The sequence below is a fragment of the Mycetomoellerius zeteki genome, unplaced genomic scaffold, assembly GCF_001594055.1.
Source record: "Mycetomoellerius zeteki isolate Tzet28-1 unplaced genomic scaffold, Tzet1.0 scaffold186, whole genome shotgun sequence".
Classification (NCBI taxonomy): Eukaryota; Metazoa; Arthropoda; class Insecta; order Hymenoptera; family Formicidae; genus Mycetomoellerius; species Mycetomoellerius zeteki.
The window spans coordinates 380644-402043 of record NW_017256818.1 but is presented as its reverse complement, the minus strand read 5'-3'; the positions used below and the strand labels follow the sequence as shown (position 1 = coordinate 402043).

Sequence of the window (21400 nt, the reverse complement as noted above, 5' to 3'; positions counted from 1 at the left end):
TCTTCCGCCTGGCCGATGTGGATGGTCTGATCGAAATCGATGAAGTTGACACAAGTCAGATAGGCCTGCACGATCTGCGCTCAAAGATCAGCATTATTCCGCAGGAACCGTTCCTGTTTTCTGGCAGCCTGAGACGGAACCTCGATCCGTTCGACTTGTATGCGGATGAACCTCTGTGGCGAGCGCTGGAGGAGGTCGAGCTGAAGGAGATGGGCTTGGAAGCTCACATCAATGAGGGCGGCTCCAATCTCAGCGTCGGTCAGAGGCAGTTGGTCTGCTTGGCGCGAGCCATTCTGAAGAATAATCCGATACTCGTTCTAGACGAGGCGACCGCTAATGTGGACCCGCGAACGGACGAGCTCATTCAGACGACGATCAGGAGGAAGTTCGAGAAGTGTACGGTGCTGACGATCGCTCATCGATTCAACACTGTCATGGACAGCGATCGCATTCTAGTGATGGACGCTGGTAACGCGGTGGTGAGTCAATTCTTTTTTATAAACTTATTTTTTCGTGCATTTTTTTATAGCGGATATCATTGAATCTAAATAGATTAAATTTAGTGGTATTAGGATTAAGTTAAGTCGATTACGAAATCTTTTTTTTTCAGTTTGTATATAATTATGGGAAATTAATTATGATCGTAACTTATCGATCACTTTTGTTACACATTTATTTACTTCTCATTCTAAATTATTACATTTATTTTTAATTTTTAAGGACGTATATATTCGTATGTCTATTTTATGTTCTTCGAATTTTTTCCTTAATTATTTTCGTGCTCTTCCTTGGAGTGAAATCTTACTCCAAAATAGTTAAAATACTTCCACTATTGAAAAAGAGTAAAAAATTCGCCTTCTCGAATAAAATGATAGATTTTCACTCTTTTGGAATGAAATTCGCTCCAAAGGAAAGTAATTTTACTCTTATTCAATAGTGCAAATTTTTTTACTCTTTTTCAATAATGACAGTATTTTGGAGTGAACTCTTTTGGAGTAAGATTTCACTCCAAAAATTTATAGAGTAGTGTTTTAATGAAATTAATTTGTTTGAATGCGTTATTTAACTGTTGAAGGATTGCAAAATGATATGTTTAAATAATGTTCATAATTTTCAATATGTAAGTGCTGATAGCACCCATTTTTTTTGTTCTGCGATGTAATCCGTCAGTAGAAGTGATTATTTTCATCATTATGTTACGTAAGTGTTTATACGCTGCACGTATCAAGTAGAAGATATATAGGTAGTTTTTGTAACGAGAGTGCATCGTAAATTGTGAGCTTTCTCTTCAAAGTTGGACTTTTATCGTGTGCAGGAATTCGATCATCCCTACGTGCTGCTGCAAAGGGAGACAGGCTACCTAAAGAGCATGGTACAGGAAACTGGCACTGCGATGGCGGAGGCTCTGGCCGGCGTTGCCCGCAACTGCTACCAGAATCGCGTTTTGATGCATCCGCTGCGTTAACTTTTCGCAATTACATGTGACAAACATCAGTGATAGGTCATTCCGTCGATTTTTTACGAGCAGTTCTTAGGCAAACTTCTTAAAATTTGAAACATAAGAGGAAAAGTGCAATGTAGATGAAATTCAGCCCGAGAATAGATTAATAATCGTTCTGCTGCAAGTTTTATCTACACGAAAAAAAAACAGCTGAAAACTTCATTGATTCAGCAAATCTACAGTTGTAGTATACAGACAGTCAATTTCCTACGTTAAAGTAGCAAAGTTTACAGCTGAATAACATTTGCGATTTGTTAAACCATCAAATCTTCTTTGAGTTACAGATATTGAATTCGCGGAGTTAATTATAGGTTTACTGTACTACTCAATTAATTTTTTTTCCGTGTAGCTGTTCCTTTTATTTTAGTAATAATGTAATTTCGTCAATGTATTTCAATTAAGCCGTATATACTATACCTAGCGAACGAACAGCGGACGCAAAAATTTGTTATTTGTTACATAAAAATCGCATAAATTTAATAGCTATGTGCAACGAATCAAATCTGATCGAATGCTGGTATTCCGTGCAATCAAGAAAAAGAATAAATTGCTTACAAACACGAATGTTCGAACCTTCGCGTTTGATGTTCGTTTATTAGATGTATACGCAGCTTTATGTAGCAAACAATCAATAAAGGTCGCGTAGATTGTGACTCAACTGTAATTACAGTATTACTACGTCATTTTAGTATCAGCTCGGAATATTTCAGCAGAAAGAATAAAATTGAAACTGTTGGGTCACCGATATATCTTATCGTCAGCAAACTACCATAAACATTTCTAAGAAACAATTTTTTGTATATGTTGTGTTTACATTATTATTTACATATCGCAAGTCAAAAGTTACCATTAAAATTACAGTGTTTAAATTTTAAAAACATGTGACGTTGTTTTAAAAAGTACATATATTGCATACCCAGTATAAATATGAAAAAAGATGAATTACACATACCATTAAGAAACATTTTAGAACATTTCAGTAACATTGCAACAACGTTACAATGTTATCTAAATATTTCCAAATGTTTCTTGCTCACTGGATATTCACCACTGTAATTAAAACGTCTCAATTCAAAAATTTTAAAAGCTCTATTAAAGATTATTAATTTTGAGATATGTCACTTTTTTTTTAACACAATAATATGTATAATATATTTTCTGTTATTAGAACACAAATAAAAATAAAAATTTCGTTTAATATCTGTGATTATAATATTTGATATAAAATTTGATAAACATAACATATATATTTATAACATGAAGAGAAAAAATAAAATATTTTAAGAACATAATATACCAATATGCCTTCTTATGCGAGTATCAATAAGCGATCGAGTTGGCAGTCGTCGAGGTTGGCAATCGTCGGAGGAGTTTATTAGTCTCTCCATCACTACAGAGGATTGTTCTTGATACTCTTTTATCTTTTAATTAATTTTCTTCTATATATCGCTTGCCACGTGTGTTTTTATTGGCATGTGATGTGTGCCACGGCAGACTAACGTATCGGTGCTTCGACTGTGTCTGCTATCTGCGTGGATAGCTTTGTTGCAATTTAATAAATTGAATTTATACACTCTGTATTCGCTGCAGTTCATTCAATGAAATTTGAAATATATTTTTTGTGAAGACTCTTCGTAAACTTTGGACTTGATATTCCGCCTTCGGTTCTCAATGTTCTCATCTCTGATTGCCTTGATTAGCTTCCTTCGATAGGTCAGTCGACTCGTTATTTTATTTTTTTATATTTTATTTTAAATTATTATATTTTATTTTCTTTGTCGTATCAGACGTATCCTATCTTATCATAATATTTTTTGTTCGTTCGTTAGACTTATTTAAATTTTGTATTTATCTTTATATAACTATATATTTATGATTGTGACATATTCAATGTATATATATTTAATTTTTATTTTATTATATATTCTATTTTATTATAATATTTTTGTCGTCGTCCGTTACATGTATTTAAATTCTGTATTTATCTATATAATTTTACATTTATTATTGTAACATATTTAATATATAATTAATTGCTCTTTGTCGAGCTTATGTGATTTATTTGTTTATCTTGATCTTTATCATTTGTTCTGTTTACCTGTAATTTAGAATTTGTTCATTATAAATCAAGCCAATGTTATAATTGTAAGCACTTTCTACGTTGCTCCGGAATCTGTTCTTATTGTAACATTGATAATAGAACTAATATAGTAACTAATTCAGTCTCATCTGTCGCTGCATCAATTTAGGATCATACTGCACTCGCTTTTAGTCCTGCTGACGTTTCTGACGCAGTCAGAAATCCTGTTTCAGAAATCACTGTAAATGACTTTCTATTTTTTTTAATAGTGATTATGTATATGTGCTTATACGTATAATATGATTAATTAATCAAAATAGTTGGCGATATAATTACCATTTTTGAAAAATACTTTAAGTTTATTTCAATAAGTTTATAATCTGTAAACAGATTATAAAACTCTTAATAAATTTTAAGTACTTCAGAAATGATATTTAAATATATGTTTAATTGATATTTAAATAACATTTAAATTTATTATGTCGACATAATAAATTTAAATATTATTTAAGTATCAATCAAGTATATATAATATTTAAGTATCATTTTTGAAGTATTAAAAATAGCTGAAAACTTTTTGGTAATATTTCAAAAAGATTGCAGATTCTTTCTGTAATATTTCATTAATCTTTCAACAGGGTTTCATGTGTAAGAATCGCGGACATTTTGCTATTCCAAAGCTGTCTCAGAAATGTTGCAGACATATTTCGCAATTTTTATGAAATGTTTCAATTTTCAATTGAAATATTTATGAGATATTTCTGAAAACTTTCGGTGCTGTATGGGTTAATTCTTTTTACTTACAATATTTTAGAATTTCCTGAATAAATTTACCATTCGCATGAATGTATTTTTCGAAGCTTCAAAACTTCGAAGTGAACTTCGAACTTCGAAACTTCGAAGCTTCGAAAACAACAATAAACTTCGGAAATTCGAAGTTAACTTCGAAGCTTCGAATTCTTTCGAAACTTCAAACCTTCGAAGTTAGTAAAAGATAACAGCTCTAGTTTAAAATTAGCTAAATATAGATTACGGTTAAGCTGCACTTAAACGCGCACGTAACTTTAGCCATTAAATTGTATGTATAATGTCTGCATAATATTATGTGCATGTGTGTGTAATATTTGATGTGAATTAGTTGATGTTATTAATAAACAAACGTAATGAATAAGATAAATTTGTAATTTATTAGAAAATTATATCGCTATTACTTATTATATTATTATTTTTCCAATAAACGAACAAGCTATCGTCATTTTGACATCAAAATGATGATAAATGACTTCAGCTTGTTTTTGTTGAATTGTGTACGACAAAATTAATGGAAGGTATAAATAAAATTTAAATAGTTGTGTGTAATCAAGTGACATAAGCGTGGCTAAAAGAATCATTTAGGGCGCCAGGACTTCCTAAATATTAAAGAAAAACGTAAATAATAACAAAAAATTACACATTTACAGGGAAGGATCCCATTTGCTTATAAATGATTTATTATTTGATTATAATAATTATAGTCTTTGTAATTTTATACATCTATATTTTTATTACCTTTTGACTTTAATCAAATAAAAAAATTTATTAAATAATTTTTGTTATTTTTTGCATTTTATTATTTAGTTTTTATTTTCTCAAAAATGCACCAATCATATTATAATTTATGTGATATTACTCTACTTTTTACTTACTATGCAAAGTGCACTCATGTGCATACCGATTTATGCGTACTTTAAGGTTAAATAATTTTATTTGTTATTAAATAACATTGATTTATTTTAGAATTATTTGAACTTGAACAAATTTCGCGCAATTATGAACTAAAAGTTTCTTTCGCTAAAGAATCCTTCGCCGTATCTCTATAGATATGACATATCCGGTTTTTTCCATGACAAGGTTCATGTCATTAACTATAATTTTATTATTATCTATAATTTTAAAAGTTTACTATTGGCGTCAAAAAAGTACAAAAAAGTACAGAAAACCATTAAGAGGATCCTAAAGCCGTCTGTATTATCGATTAAATCGTAATTCTGGAAAAGGATTTTCGAATCTATGAAAGAGAAAAAAGTATTTGTTATACAAAAATTACGATTTAGTCGGTAATACAAACGGCTTTAAGATCCCCTTAATGCTAACTGTCAAGGGGGTTAAGCATCATCTTCGATCATTTTTATAAATGTTTTAAAGTGATCTCATCATTTCGTTTTAAAATTGTCTTTGTTCACACATGACACGTAACACAAATTAATATATCATTTCTCACATCACGATTCAATATGACTGTAGTGGCTATTCAGCCTTAAGGTTTGCTCTACTTGTGGTATAAAGGCGAAATTTCACGCAGCGTCAAATCACTAGCTACAGTTGAGCGGCTACCCCCACTTTGTGGTACGTTTCCCTTCTAAAGAAGCCGTCGACAATACGTCTGCCGCTAAAGTCCTGTTACTTTTTCATGAAGCGACAAATCGCTAGCCGCTGGATTTATAATCGTTAATATAAAATCGTTTTTTTTTAAATACATTTAATTCCTGTTTAAAACTGACAATTAATCCTTTGAAGGGCAGTGGGACGTATACGTCCAAAAAGGTGAGACATATACGTCCTACTGCCCTTCAAAGGGTTAATTTTTCTTAGTTTTTTCCATTTTTCTGATTTATTTTGCAGTTTGTATGCGCATATGAATACTTTTTAGACTCTTAGGGATCTAAGTTATGCAACTTTCATGAAAAATTATATTAATTTATTTATTTGCAATTTTGTTATAAACAATTATATAATGTAAATAAACTCATTCTTTTCAGAATAAATTCGGCTATTCTTAAACGTGAAGTGCTAGAGCTCTGAAAATTTTATGTACTCCATATTTGAAATTATAATATACATTTTTTTCAGAATTTTCTGCTCGCTAGTTTCTCCGAAAAAAATTTTGGAAATTTTGGAAAAATAATCTTTTTAATAAATCTGTTTATTATTTATTATTTATTCTTTATTATAATTGTTTACACATATATATCATATATTTGCTTATTTCTGAGAGCTTATTTTTATGCAATTTGAATGAAAAACTTCGAAATAGTCGCCATGGATCCGCTACTTTGAATTTTGTAATTCTGACATGAGAATCGTAATCAGCGACCCCGAAAACCCATATAGATGACTTATGATTTCAATAATTTGTTTAGAAGAAAAATGTGTCCCTCAAAGGGTTAAGAATGCGTTTATATATATATATATATATATACGTAAACTGCTCAAACAGTATTTTGTCAACAGCATTGCGAAATAGATCGATAGTAACTAAAACGGTTAGGGAACGTCGTACGCTGTGCAATTATCCAAGAATTATGTGCAATTATGTTACAAGAAAACGAGAAGAGAAAATGTTCACTGCCATTGTCATTGCTAAAAACCATTTTTTTAAATAGTCGAAAACGATTCTATGAACGAAACACGTCTGTTAACTACTTTCCGCTGTAGTTGGGCCTCTCCGAACTTCAAACGGTAAAACGACGGCTTATAGGGGAGAGCTATCAAAGTTTTGACGCTGTATAAAATTGCACCTTAAAGTACGACGTTATTTATACAAAAACTTCAAAATAGAAAGGATGTTAAAAAAATTTACATAATTTTCTCATTATTGTTATCAACATAAGCATAACCATAATAAATTTTTTTTTCTTACTTATAATACTGTGAGAGTAATTTTGTATCCGTATATTTATCATATGAGTGAGTATGGTTTAACTTCTTTTAAAAAAATATTCATTTGTAGAGACACAAGTAGAGATTAGAAACAAAGCCAAACGATCAAAAATAGAAACTAATATGTAAACAACTATTTATTAAACTAATTAACTATGAAATGTTTTAAGCATTTGTTATAGTCATTATTAGTTTTTGCACTTATTCTTGATCGATAATTTACAAAAATAAAAATAAACGATAAAAATTTATACGTAATACGAGATATCGTACAGCTAATAAAGTCTAGAATGAATGGTTTCAACATTTAGAATATTTATTTGTTTAAATAAAAGAACTGTTTACGTAATAACATCGACATATTGACGTAAAATAATTTTTTTAAAAGAAAGCTACAACTTTTATTTTTTCCATGACCGTTTAGGGTCATGTTTCGTTTCTACATTTCTTTATGTTTTTAAATTTTGACCACGTATTGACATTTAATGTTTTTTTTATGTCTTTTTCTTCGTGAAAACCAAAAATAATAGTAATGACGCTACACTCAAGGAAAAGTTAGTACTTGAAATAAAGAATAAAATCCTTATTCACACTGTTACTAGGAAATTGTTATCAGTTATGCTTAAATCATTTGAAAACTAATTCAGAAAGAGAGAGTTGTTGATCCAAATCATGTAATGGACGCATTATACTTAAGTGTGTGTATTTATATGCGAAATCTACACACTTCGCAATTTGATACGCCGTCGAGAACATCTAGAAGTCTATAACCGTCTTTTGTCATTTAGATGACGATTTTCTCTGATGAAGCGTTAAATGTAATCGTGGGGTGTGTACGTGAGTATTAAAGTTCAATTATACCTTTGCAGACAAGATTTCTGCGTGAAACAACGCCGTCATGGATGGAAAAGTGTACGCTGAGAAAGTGAAGAATCCCAGAGCGGATGCTAACATCTTCAGTGTCTTGACGTTCTCGTAAGTACGAACATTTTACATTTTTGTCGGTCTATCTGATACTATACTTTGAAAATTGTATTTTTTTATTCGATAATGTTAAATCTTTACACCGTGGATGTATAAAATGTCCAATTAAAGTGTAAAGGGATCAGTGTTATTTTGCGCTTCGATTACAATACACTTTTATAGAATAGTTATTTTTCATAAGAATCGTCGAATAAATGAACAAATAGCAGATAAAAAAATGAATAGATACATTTTGATTCGATTGTTTTACGTATTATATTAGTACATCAAATTTCGGATGATGATAAGCTATAGGCGAGATATGTTGTATAGGCGAGCATATAACATCGAGATCATCTTGGATCGGTTCAAAACGAGGAATGCAAATCATTTATGAAAGATACTATGTAAAGTGTCTTGGAAAATTAATACCCCAGCGAAAGAAACAGAAATCTCTCTCTCAGGAATTGGATGAATTATAAATGGTTCGTGCGAATAAAACGTGTGTTTTGCTTTTCTTTTCTGCAGTTGGATCTTACGTACTTTCTGGATGGGTTACCACCGAGATCTTGAAGTAACTGATTTGTATACACCTCTTAAGGAGCATACAAGTGACATTCTTGGTGATAAATTGGCAAAGGCCTGGGAGAAGGAATGCGAGGCATATCAGCGCCGGCTGGAGCAGGTTGCGAAGACCGGGTCACAGAAGAAGATCGAGGAGCCCAGTCTGATGAAAGTTCTTATAAAATGTTTTGGCCTCAAAATTGTACTGTATGGGATTTATTCGACCTTTTCGGAGATCGCGATCAGGTAGTCCCTCATTTCTCATTTATAAATCTCCTTGTAGATTTTTATCCCAATTTTGGTCATTCTCTACATTGGGCGGTGTCATTGACAATTATAATGAGTTATAAAATACAAATCATTTCAGCATTATTGCAGCAACATTGCAACGTCCCTGCAATATAACATTGCTAACGTCGCGGCAATATTGCTGCAAGCTACTGTGCTATATGGATTTTTGTGAAGTGTTCAGGAAACATTAATGGAAATTTTATTAAGAAGTGCGGAAAAAACATAACAGAAATGTTCCATGTATGTATTGCGGAATGTTCGGGGAGCATATATGGATATTCGAAATTGCAATGAGTCAATAGAAATCAATGAAGTTTCTAAGAAACGTTAAATCTCTTTGTTTGTGTGTGCACTTTTGTGTGTGACGCTTTCAGAAACTTTTAATTTTTACCAGGGGGGTGTTGCAGCCGTTATTGGTAGGCCAGATGTTGCACTACTTTAACTCTATGGACGTCGACAAGTTGCACGCGTACATCTGCGCCGTCGGCATCATTCTCTGCTCCATTGTTAGTGCGTTCTTTACCCATTTGACTTTGATGGGTATTACGCACATGGCCTTGAAGATTCGCGTCGCCTGCTATTCACTGATTTATCGCAAAACTTTGAAGATGACCAGAACCGCGCTGAACGAGACGACAATTGGCCAGATAGTCAATTTGCTGTCTAACGACATCAACAGATTCGAGGTCTATCTTATATATTTCCATTTACTGTGGTTGGGACCTTTGGAGATCATTATCCTCACGTACGTAATGTACCACGTAATCGACATCGGAGTATCGTCCATGATCGGTGTCGCTTCTCTGCTAATGTTCATCCCTTTACAAGGTAAAGAAAGTTATGTTATGATCGTTTCTAGTAATAAAAATAATCGGGGAACAAAGTTAAAAAGAACTTGTTATATGTATATGTAATGTACGAGTACGTATGTGTGTCATCTGTAAAGGTAAAAACATTAAGTTAGAACTAAACGATTAGATACGTTGATGTAAAGGAATTGCCAAATGTGAGTCGACATCAGTTGTTCGTATGTAATCCAAAATGTATATTAAAAAAATGTGATACAGACGTTTCAACCCTGGTATTGGGTCCTCTTCAGTGTCTAATCGTTTAATTTATTTGGAGAGCCTTTCGTATTTTTAATTTAATATTAAGTTAGAAGTAATTCTACTGACAATCATCATTTTGCTTTATTTCAATTATCAATTTTGAAACCTTGATTTTCAATTAATTTTGATAAATATAAATTAATTGATAGTAGATTTTAATAAAGAATAATTTAGGAACAATTGATATTAAATTAACTTTGATTTGAAATAATAAAATTTCATTATTTCTTAACTGTAAATTAAGTTTCTAAATTTAAATTCTCTTAAGTATCAAAATTAAAAAATTCTGTTTTCAAATTTCTGAATTGTCACTATTACTTTCTAAATTTGTTGTTAAATTTTTAATTATTGAATCTTTTCTTTGCTTAATTAACACACTGTTTAATTAATATCCTATTTGGAAAACCGTTGAAAATTACTTGTAATTCTATTTCATGTTTTGTTTTTGGAATTCCTCAGTGTGGTTAAGCAAAAAATCATTGGAACTGAGATCAAGGATTGCTATCAAAACCGATGAAAGAATACGATTGATGAACGAGATCATCAGTGGAATTCAAGCCATCAAGATGTATACCTGGGAAAATCCGTTTAGCGCTCTTATAGAAAAAGCAAGGAAGTTAGTACCGCTGCTTACATGGATTACGCGTACAACTCTCATATTGTTAATTGTACATTGATTAACGTGATCATTAAGGAAAATCATCTAGATCGGGACAAAAGTAATATTTTGAATTTAAAATTTAATAACATTTAAAATGCAATATTTACCTTAAAAAGGTTTACCTTTAGGTGTAGAATATTTTTAATTACAAAATTTTCATTGGTTCAATTTTGTAATATAATTAGGAAAAAAGTTATGTTTGTTTAAAGTCTATAAATAAGAATTCTGTTACAACCGCACCGTCTCAAACGCTGAGATAATAGTAACAGTAAAAGGGGACGATTGTGTTACATTATTTATGAATAAAATAATGATTTTTATTAGATCTTATCAATAAAATTGTTTATAATCATATATATTTATCACATATACCGTAAATATTTAATTAAGTAACGATAATATATATTTTCGGTCAAAGCGGGTCTTAATGTTTAGTATAATATTCATATATGATGTTAGAGTTTATAGCTACTTGATAGTTAAATCTAATTTGTCTATAAAACATTATTTGTTTATTTTTTATTTATTAATTTTGAAATTTAAATAACCAGCACTTATTAATTCTCAATATTGAGACATGGGTCCAATAAACTCCGTTTATGCGTTTCTAGATCAGAAAAGATAAATACAATTTTGCAGAAAAAAGTTAATACCACGGAATTCATTTGCAGAATTGAAATTAATACTATCCGGTGGGCGTCATACATCACGGGTGTCAGCACGTCTTTCGTTATTTTCATTACGAAAATATCACTGTTCATCACGATGCTGGCTTACACACTCTTCGGCTACAAGATAACGGAGAAGATGTTCATAATATCCGCATGTTACAACTGTCTATGCATAACCATGACTTATCTTTTTCCGCAAGGTATGTGATAATTAGGAAATGATAATGTGTGGCCCTTGTTTTATTTCTCTCTCTCTCTCTCTCTCTCGTGTAATGTTTTATTTTAGTAATATTGTTAACGTTGACTAATATTGATCTAAGATATTAAACACACAGGAAATGACAATCGTAACTGAAAATGGAGATGCTGGCTTAAAGTCAATTAGTTAGCATTCTGTTCATTAAATTATATATAAAATCCAAAAGTTAGTGCAGTAAAACTAAGTGCTTTTTGTGCCACACTCCGAGGGGTTTTCAAGGGTTAATAATCATATCTGTCATTAAATATAAGACAAATTATTCTACATTATTATTTTTATTTATTTATCTATTTTGTCCAACTTAGGGTTAAGAGGGGCAGCGGAAATGATTGTAACCGTAAAAAGGCTAAAGAAGTTCTTGATGTGTGAAGAACTGATATCTTCTGAGATCGAAACGAAGAAGAACAGCAAGGGGAATAACAAAGATGCGAAGAATAATAACAAGGAGAGCGTAAAGGAGAATAATAAAAAAAACGCGAAGCATCAGAACGGGGAAAATGCAAAGGAAGATTTAACCGAACAAAACAAAAAAGACTGTATCGTCGTAGACCAGCCGAATTGTGTCGAGTACAGCATTTCAATCAAGAATGGCAGCGCTAAATGGCAAGAATATAAACGGGAAAACACCTTGCATAATATAAATATAAATGTGCGTCCTAATGAATTGATTGCTGTCGTCGGTCAGGTCGGCGCGGGCAAGAGCAGCCTGATGAACGTCATCTTGAAAGAACTGCATTTGCAGAAAGGTTTTATTCAAGTATGTTGATATAATTCGTGTTTAACAATTATATCCGGTTTTTCATTTTTTAGTTAACTTGTGGTTAAGAATGCTTTCCAACATACATTATTCCGCAATTCTCTTTACCTCGACAGAAGTTAAGGCCCAACTTGGGTTGTCGCACCTTTGATGGTGATGATTGTTTTAAATACTTTTCTTTCACAGATTAACGGCAAGATTGCCTATGCTAGTCAAGAACCGTGGCTGTTCAGCGGATCGATAAGACAGAACATTCTATTCGGACGAAAGATGGATCAGATTCGATACGATCGCGTAATTAAAGTATGTCAATTAAAGAGAGATTTTAGTCTGCTGCCTTATGGTGATAAAACAATCATAGGCGAGAGGGGTATCAGTCTTTCTGGTGGCCAGCGTGCAAGGTCCGTTTCAGAGAACATACTAATATGACAAAACTTGCAAAATTTTTCAATTTTTTTTTATTTTGATGTGTATATAATATCAGAGACCCTCTTTTAGAATTAATAAATAATTAAAAATCATATGATTTTTTTATCAGTATAAATAGATAAGTCAAACACGAGCATCTATCTATACTGATGTATAGATAGATTTGTAATTCTGAGCTGTTAATAATTACATATGATTATTATTTACTTTCTTCTTGACATTCTATCTTAATATGTAAGTTATATCTCAATTTGTTGATTACCATATACTAATTTACAGCAAAAAATTACTTTGGACCGGACTACATGTCTTTTATAGATTTTTGGACGCTGAAAACGATGCAAGCGAAAAAATTCTAACATTGTTTTCAGCATCCAAAAATCTATAAGAGACACGTAGTCCGGTCCAAAGTAATTGAAAAAAAACTTTTTTGTAAACTAGTATTATTAATTTACTTAATTTTTTATTTCTTCTGATTATTATAAAAATATCTTCTTTGCTTATCTATTTAATCTTTGAAATAAACTTTTCTCAATGATATGAATATTTAAAAATGTAAGGTAATTCGACGGAAGATGCCATAAGACGCCACTTTATTTATAGTTTTTTCATAGAACGCGCGTTGACCATACTGTGCAAAAACGTGTGGCAAACAGTTGTCGGCTTAAATAAATATGTTTATGCCAATGTTTATTATGTAAATATGTTTATGTCGATTGGAAAAGATTATATGAAAAATACGAAAAGGTAAGTCGTGAAACATGCTCTTTGTAATACCATATTTGGTATGTTAATAGTTAAGGTTTGTATGTTGATACTTACTGTAAAACCAGACAAATAATATACGATTTCAATCAGAGTTCCTTTACGGTGTGGATGATATAGATTATAATTTATAATCAGGAGAAATTGAAGGCATATACCACGTGCCTTCAATTTCTTCTGTTTTTAAATTTTGACCACATATTGACATTTATTGTTTATAATTTATAATATGAGTAAAAATTGCAATTGAATATTCCTCTTATATTGGGGATAAGATGACAGTAAATACAAAACACAATTTTTCCTGCTTGAAATAGTCATTAAAATGATTTTATGAATTAAAATTTTGGATGCTTTATATAATCGAAGTATTTTAAGTTAATGAAATGCTGTTTAAACGAATAAAAATATGTTCAACTTACTTCCTAAATTACTCTCTTTCATATTTTCTCAATTTGTTTTATCATACCTTTATGTGTTTTATAACTTAAATTCTTCATTATGGACTGTAAATAAGTAAAATATGCAAGTTTATATTGCATCGCATTATTTAATTGTTTGTAACATCTTCTCCCATAAGAGGTGGCATCTTACCCACACATATAGAGGGAAGATGCCACTTTTGCAAGGTATGATATATCAATTTGTGTAAATAAAGAAAGGTCTCTAGAATATTAATAATTTTCTTTCGTAATTCAATAATATTAAGAAGTTATTCAAGAATAAAGGCTTAAGTGTGGTGTCTTCCCCCCAATTACCTTATGTTTTATTAATGTTTACATTTGATATATACGGAATAAGAATTTTCATTTTTTTAATAATGAAAAATAAATTTATATATATGTTTTATAATTAAATTAATACAATATTAATGCAATTTAATTTAACTTCCGTTTAAATAAAATTAATTTTGTTAAAAGAAACTACTAATTACTTTCTTTTTGGAAGTTTTTGTATTATACATGAAATATAAGTAGTTAGAAAAGACACATTAGTTATAATATGTATTATTGTAATAATAATGATGAGACATTGATAAATGACAGAGTAAACTTAGCGAGAGCCGTTTATACCGATGCCGACATATACCTCATGGACGATCCTTTGAGCGCTGTAGATGCCCATGTCGGCAAGTATATGTTTGAAAAATGCATCGGCAAATATCTACGAAACAAGACTCGGATTCTCGTGACTCATCAGTTGCAATACTTACGCAACGTCGATAGAATTATTGTTTTGAAGAATGGAACTATTCAAGCTGAAGGGTACGATTTTATTGTACTTTTTTTCTATTTCTCTTAATTTGTATCTTATATATTATAATCTTGCTACAATTTCTATAACGAAATAAGACATTATTGACATCCGTATATTTTACATTTATTCATATTTTATTGCTTTTGTCTTACCTTTACGATTGAAGCCTTGATCCTTCATCGCAAGGAGAGGCAAGAAGGATGGATGAGAATATTATTTGTAAACCAAAACGAAAAAGAACCTATTTTTGTTAAAGTTCTTTATCAGTAAGTTACAGTACCTATATATAGCTCAGGTACACGTGCGAAAACATTTAATGACCTTTAATGGAACTAATCACTTTGGACTTATCTATCTGATGATAAGGCAAAACGTCCTATTTCAAGTCCTTATATCAATCATTTCTTAAATGTCAGGAATCATTGTCTCTTTGCAGAAAACACAAATCTCAATATTGATATGGAATATTTAAATGTAGGTATGTGCTCGTCTCGTAACACCGTGTAACAAAACATCTTTCAGAAAATTCGCTTGGGAATTGAAGCGAATATTTATACAGCCACTTCTATTGCTTTATAGTATAAAATTTTTTGTTCATCAGGACTTATGACGAACTGAGCTCTATGAGAGTGGATTTTGGTCGGTTATTGGAAAACCAATGGGAGGAGAATAAGAAATTCTCTCCGCCCCTTTTAGTTCCTGTCAGCCGTAATAATTCGCACACCGGCAGTGTCAAATCCTTGAATTCCTTTACGACTGATGACATTTCGGAACAAGAGCCTGATGAAGTAATTTGGACTTATTTTCTAATTATTTATTTTTTGAAGTAACTATACAACGTAATATTAACTAATATTGTAATTTAGAATAATTGTATCTTAAATTATAGCAAAACATTAGTTTGAGTATTTTATCTCTCCCAAATTAGATTTTAACCCTCAACTACATGAGTGGGTCATTTGGACCGGATGAAAATTTTAGTCGACCGCTATTTTTGTACAGTTAATATTGTAGAGTTGAAGAGTGAGTAAGAGTGGTAAAAAAAACTTGGAACCTTTCTCTGTCGATCGCGGTGATGCAATTGTCTCGTTGTTGTCTTGATGCTAATTCTGATGCAATAAAAGTTAATATAAGTTAAATTTTAATCTTTAATTTCAGGTGGCTGAGATGCGAACAGTGGGCAAGGTTTGCGGCAGAGTTTATACGAATTACTTCCGCGCTGGCGGAAACTGGTGCGTGATATCCATAGTGGCTATACTTTTTATATTGACACAATTAGCAGCCAGCAGCGTCGACTTCTTTCTTGTTCAATGGATTGAAATAGAGCAACGCTTTGTAAGTGTCTATGTACAAATTGCTAAAATAATTGGCGAATTGAGGCATAATCGCTTTTCCAGAAAATTGTAACGGTTATCCCTTCTTGCTCGATCGGATCGGCTCATTGGAATTAAAGAAGAGAGAAATACCAATTTGGAAAAGAACAATAATCCCTTATCTATTAGCTAATAAGAGTTAGTCTCGCTTGGCACATTTTAAAAAGTGTAATTTTTTTTAAACATAAGCAGAAAGAAGTTTTTGTCGAAAGATCGTAGATCTCATTCTACATTGATCATATTTTGTTAATTATATAATTTTATAGATGAACCAAACGCAAGATGGCGTCGTAGAAGATCCGAGGAGTCCCCTCACCCGCATGCAGTGCACTTACATCTACAGCGGGTTGATCGTGCTGACGATTTGCATCACCTTAATTCGCTCGTGGACCTTCTTCTGGACGTGCACGCGGTCCTCAGTGCGCTTGCACTATCATATGTTCCGCAGCATCAGCCGCGCCACTATGCGATTCTTCAACACCAACTCATCCGGACGTGTACTCAATCGTTTCTCCAAAGACATGGGCGCAGTAGACGAGATGCTGCCCGTTTCGTTTATGAACAGCATCCAGATCAATCTATGGATGCTGGGCATCACCGTCCTGGTCGCCATCTCGAATGTGTGGCTGCTGATACCCACGGCGTTTGTCGTTATTGCCATTTATTACCTGAGAGCCTTCTACTTGGCCACTAGTCGTAGTGTCAAGCGTCTCGAAGGCACTAGTGAGTATCTTAGGCTCATCTTTAACTAAAATAGACATATGTAACTAATTTTCCAATGAAATAAAAAAAGTTTCGATCGCAGATCATTGACGTCAAGTCATTATAAATCTCATTGAATTGACGATGGATTTCAACTCTTCGAATAAAGTGAATAGAGTTTTCAACTTTCCTCAGCTCGTTCACCGGTCTTCACTCACCTCAACGCGACTCTTCAAGGATTACCGACGATCCGTGCTTTTGGGGCGGAAGCGATCCTCACGAAGGAGTTTGATAATCACCAAGATCTTCATTCGTCCGCGACATACATTTTTATCTCGTCTACGCGCGCCTTCGGCCTTTGGCTAGATATTGTCTGCGTTCTATACATTGCATTGGTCACGCTGAGCTTTCTTATGTTGGAAAACTATGGCCGCGGTTCGATGAACGGCGAATATGTAGGTTTGGCGATCACACAGAGTATCAATTTCACCGGTATGTTCCAGTGGGGTATACGCCAAAGTGCTGAGCTGCAGAACCAGATGACCTCTGTGGAGCGTATTCTTGAGTACAGGTACTCGATATGCTTTGTGCGTTGTGTAATATATGTATTAACTGCACATTATCTCTATCAACCATTTTATCTTATTAAAATATAGATTACCGTTTATCTCTCACATCCATGTATTTACAATTTTTAACTCTCTAATAAATCCTCATTAAAATTAAAGTGTCGCAGAATTTAGTCGACGATTTAATCAATCTATTGATTATAAATATTGTCGGGACCCCCATTATTGATTATATATTAGATTTTTTAATCCGTAGTTCCTTTTAAACCTGCGTAATAGAAATCTCGAAATTTAGAGTTATTTGTAAATTTTCAAATTCTTAATTTAGATTTTTCTTGCTATCAAAAATTTGTGATCTTTTTTATTAACGATCCTTTTTCCTATTTACATACTTAAATTTTTATGTTAAGTTGTGTGAATATAGAACTTTCTAAATTATTTCAATCTATTTTAAATTATTAACTTTCCGGTCTGTATTATTGCATCATATTATATATCTATCATACTGTATTGTGAAGAATATCATAGAAAAATTAACACTTTGTAACAAGTTTCTATTTCAATCGAAACGCCAGACATCAAGAAATAGTAACAAGTATAAATATACATATGTTATACCCTTAGCAATGAAAAGGTTATATAATGCAGCAAAATAAAAGAAATCCCAAGTATGCCACACTAGAAGTAGCACTGAAGGATTAAATATCTTTACTTCAATTCTCTCCCTACTTTAATTCTTTTCCAGCAAAGTGGACAGTGAGCCTCCTCTCGAAAGTACTCCTGATAAAAAGCCCAAGTCAGAATGGCCGCAGAAAGGCAAGATCAAGTTCAAAAATGTGTTTTTGCGCTACGCGTCGCTGGAGTCGCCAGTGCTTAAGGACCTCACTTTTGTCATCTTTCCTCGGGAGAAAATCGGCATTGTCGGTAGGACCGGAGCCGGCAAGTCATCCTTGATCCAGGCGCTCTTTCGCCTAACCAACGTAGATGGTCTGATCGAGATCGACGAAGTAGACACAAGCCAGATTGGCTTGCACGATCTGCGCTCCAAGATCAGCATCATTCCACAGGAACCATATCTGTTCTCTGGTAGCCTGAGGCGGAACCTTGACCCGTTCAACTTATATGCGGATGAACTGCTGTGGCAGGCCCTCAAGGAGGTCGAGTTGAAGGAGTTAGACCTGGAGACTCATATCAACGAAGGCGGCTCCAATCTCAGCGTCGGCCAGCGGCAGCTGATCTGCCTGGCCCGCGCCCTAGTCAGAAACAACTCGATACTCGTGTTGGATGAGGCGACCGCGAATGTGGATTCGCAAACAGACGAGTTGATCCAAATAACAATAAAAAAGAAGTTTGAGAATTGTACGGTGCTGACGATCGCTCATCGGCTCGACACCGTCATGGATAGCGATCGTATCCTAGTGATGGACGCTGGCAACGTTGTGGTGAGTCATTTTTTTTATGACCTTATCTTTTTGTGTATTTTTTAGATAGCGTGGACCAGCGAATGAATTTAAATAGGTCACGAAATCTTTCCCTCTTTCTTTGATTATGGAGAATCAAATTAAGAATTTATCGATTATCCTTGTGATTATCTTTTACTTAATTTTCTTTTCAGATTATAAAATTTATTTTTGATCTTCATAGTTTTTTAAAGCAACATAATCATATGTGAATTTTTCGTATAAATATTTCATAAATCTGGAGAATTTTTCTCTTTATCATCCTTGTGCGTTTTATTGAAGTAAATTTATTTGAACGAATCACTTGTTAACTGTTAGAATCAACTATGCTAGTTATACCTATATTGTATGAAAGTATAATAGCATCTATCTTTTTCGTTCCGAGGTATAATAGTCAGCAGAAATAATTTTTATTCTTTCATTTTCTGCAGTACACGTTGCGTAAATATTTTATACGCGGCACGTATCAAAATATGAAGCTGTTTAGTAGCGCTCCTAACGAGAATAGATCGCTAAACGCGAATTTTTATCCTGCACAGGAATTTGATCATCCCCATGTACTGCTGCAGAAGGAGACGGGGTACCTGAAAACGATGGTGCAGGAGACCGGCAAGATGGAGAAGATTCTAGCTGGCTTTGCCAGCGATTGTTACCAGAATCGCGCCACGCTCACAAAGCTTTGATGTATCCCGACATTAACTTTTAGCAATTCTCTCCGACAGACATCGTGATTGATCGCTGCAAATGTTCCATCGGTTTTTACAAACAATTCTTAAATTTTTGGGATTTGAAAAATAAGAGGATGGAATAAGCAGATGAAATTCAGTCCGAGAAATTAGAATTTACAATTGTTGCAGTTTAATCTTTTACATGGTTGTTTGCATGGAAATTTTATTCCACTTTTCGAACGCGCGAATCACAATTTTCCCGATTTTTCATTTTTAGCATTTTCGACTGCAATGAGCTCGAACCAATCTGGGTTGGGTTAATGACAAAAGATAGAGTATGCAATGTCAACCAAATGGTAAAGCATGTGATGTCATTAATCCAACTTAGATGGGTTCAAATTCATTGCAGTCGTAAATATTTTAGAATCATCCCTGTATGCAAATTAAATGTAAAATTAATGAAAAATTAATTAAGTAGGTCAAAATAGTTATTATTTAACAGTCGGATATAGTTACTAATAAATAACTTATACATAACTTATTTGTAATTAAGTTCGCAGATTGAAAAAATATCAAAAAAATCACACAAAAAATCGCGCACGCGATACACACACACACTTATTTTATTTTATTGATTTATTTATTAAAAATGATTTTTTAAATATTTTTTTCAGCAAATTTAATTAACATACGTGTTCTATTTTGAAGTGTTCCTTTTGAGTTTCTAACATCACAATAATAATAATTATAAACAGTAATAATAAAAATTTGTAAACAGTGAATATGAAGCAATATGTTTCAAAATCCTTATAGCCCTATAGTGCCCTGTATGAGTTACGGTTAATATCATCTTTGAGTTTGAGCATTTCACGTCTCCGCACACGGTCTAATTAATTAATACTGCGAAACAAAAGGAGTGGGGATGACGATAGGCAAAATCGGTTGAAATGTGCAGCTCGGCTGCAGACTTGTATAGCATTAAAGTGCATAGCATAGATATGCTATCTATATAGTTATGCCTAACACAAGTCAGCACAATATTTAAAGTTCTCGGTTCAACAATATTAAAGGCACTTTATTCTTGCGCGCTTCCTTTCGCGTTTAGCTCTTCTTGTCCATAAATCGGGTTTGTATAATAGTGTTTTGATATGAATAATATTGTATAACTGATAAGGGACTGTCTTGGTTTGTGCAACAAGTTAGTGAAAATCCTTCGAAAAGTTATTATGAAGAAAAGATTTGTAATCAATGCTTCGGAAACGTTTCAATGTCAGCAAGGATAATATCAGAAATAAAGAGTCTCGTTTTTTACATTTACCTTGAAAGCATTTCTCAAGATCAAATTATTATTACTTTTGTTTCAAACATTTTTTTAGATAAATTTTAAAAGATAGAATTTTATAGTTACTTTTATCGTTACTTGGTACACGATTGGACATGGTTCGATTAGACACAAGCCACTCATAGCATTTCAGACTATAGAAAGCCCCTAAGCACTCGTCTGCTGTGATTAGTGGTCGTCGATTTTAAAAAAGTAACGAAAAGTTACTTCATCAGCTATCAGTGTTATTACGTTATTTTGTCTTTTAAGAATGATAAAAGTAAAAGAACGCCGAAGAGCT

The 21400-nt window shown here is 32.6% G+C and overlaps 1 protein-coding gene and 1 pseudogene across 1 annotated transcript; both read left to right on the top strand.

Moving 5' to 3' along the window:
* LOC108721858 (probable multidrug resistance-associated protein lethal(2)03659) overlaps positions 1-2329 on the top strand; it is a 12318-nt pseudogene extending 9989 nt beyond the window's left edge.
* Positions 2330-8116: 5787 nt separating this feature from the next.
* Positions 8117-20214, top strand: LOC108721855 (probable multidrug resistance-associated protein lethal(2)03659). Its single transcript, XM_018446630.1, has 14 exons — positions 8117-8255; positions 8772-9053; positions 9493-9926; positions 10667-10823; positions 11540-11739; positions 12104-12555; positions 12742-12956; positions 14796-15014; positions 15608-15794; positions 16165-16341; positions 16646-17102; positions 17277-17652; positions 18396-19092; positions 19650-20214. Exons 1-14 carry the CDS (start codon positions 8179-8181, stop codon positions 19791-19793), a joined length of 4074 nt encoding a protein of 1357 aa, XP_018302132.1. The 5' UTR covers positions 8117-8178; the 3' UTR covers positions 19794-20214.
* The last annotated feature ends 1186 nt before the right edge of the window (positions 20215-21400 follow it).

Bases quoted from the DNA above. Each gene is read 5' to 3' on its own strand.
- LOC108721855 (XM_018446630.1), top strand. From the start codon at position 8,179: ATGGATGGAAAAGTGTACGCTGAGAAAGTGAAGAATCCCAGAGCGGAT. The intron at 11,740-12,103 runs GTATGTGATAAT...TGTCCAACTTAG, and splicing joins GACTTATCTTTTTCCGCAAG to GGTTAAGAGGGGCAGCGGAA. The intron at 17,103-17,276 runs GTGAGTATCTTA...AACTTTCCTCAG, and splicing joins CAAGCGTCTCGAAGGCACTA to CTCGTTCACCGGTCTTCACT.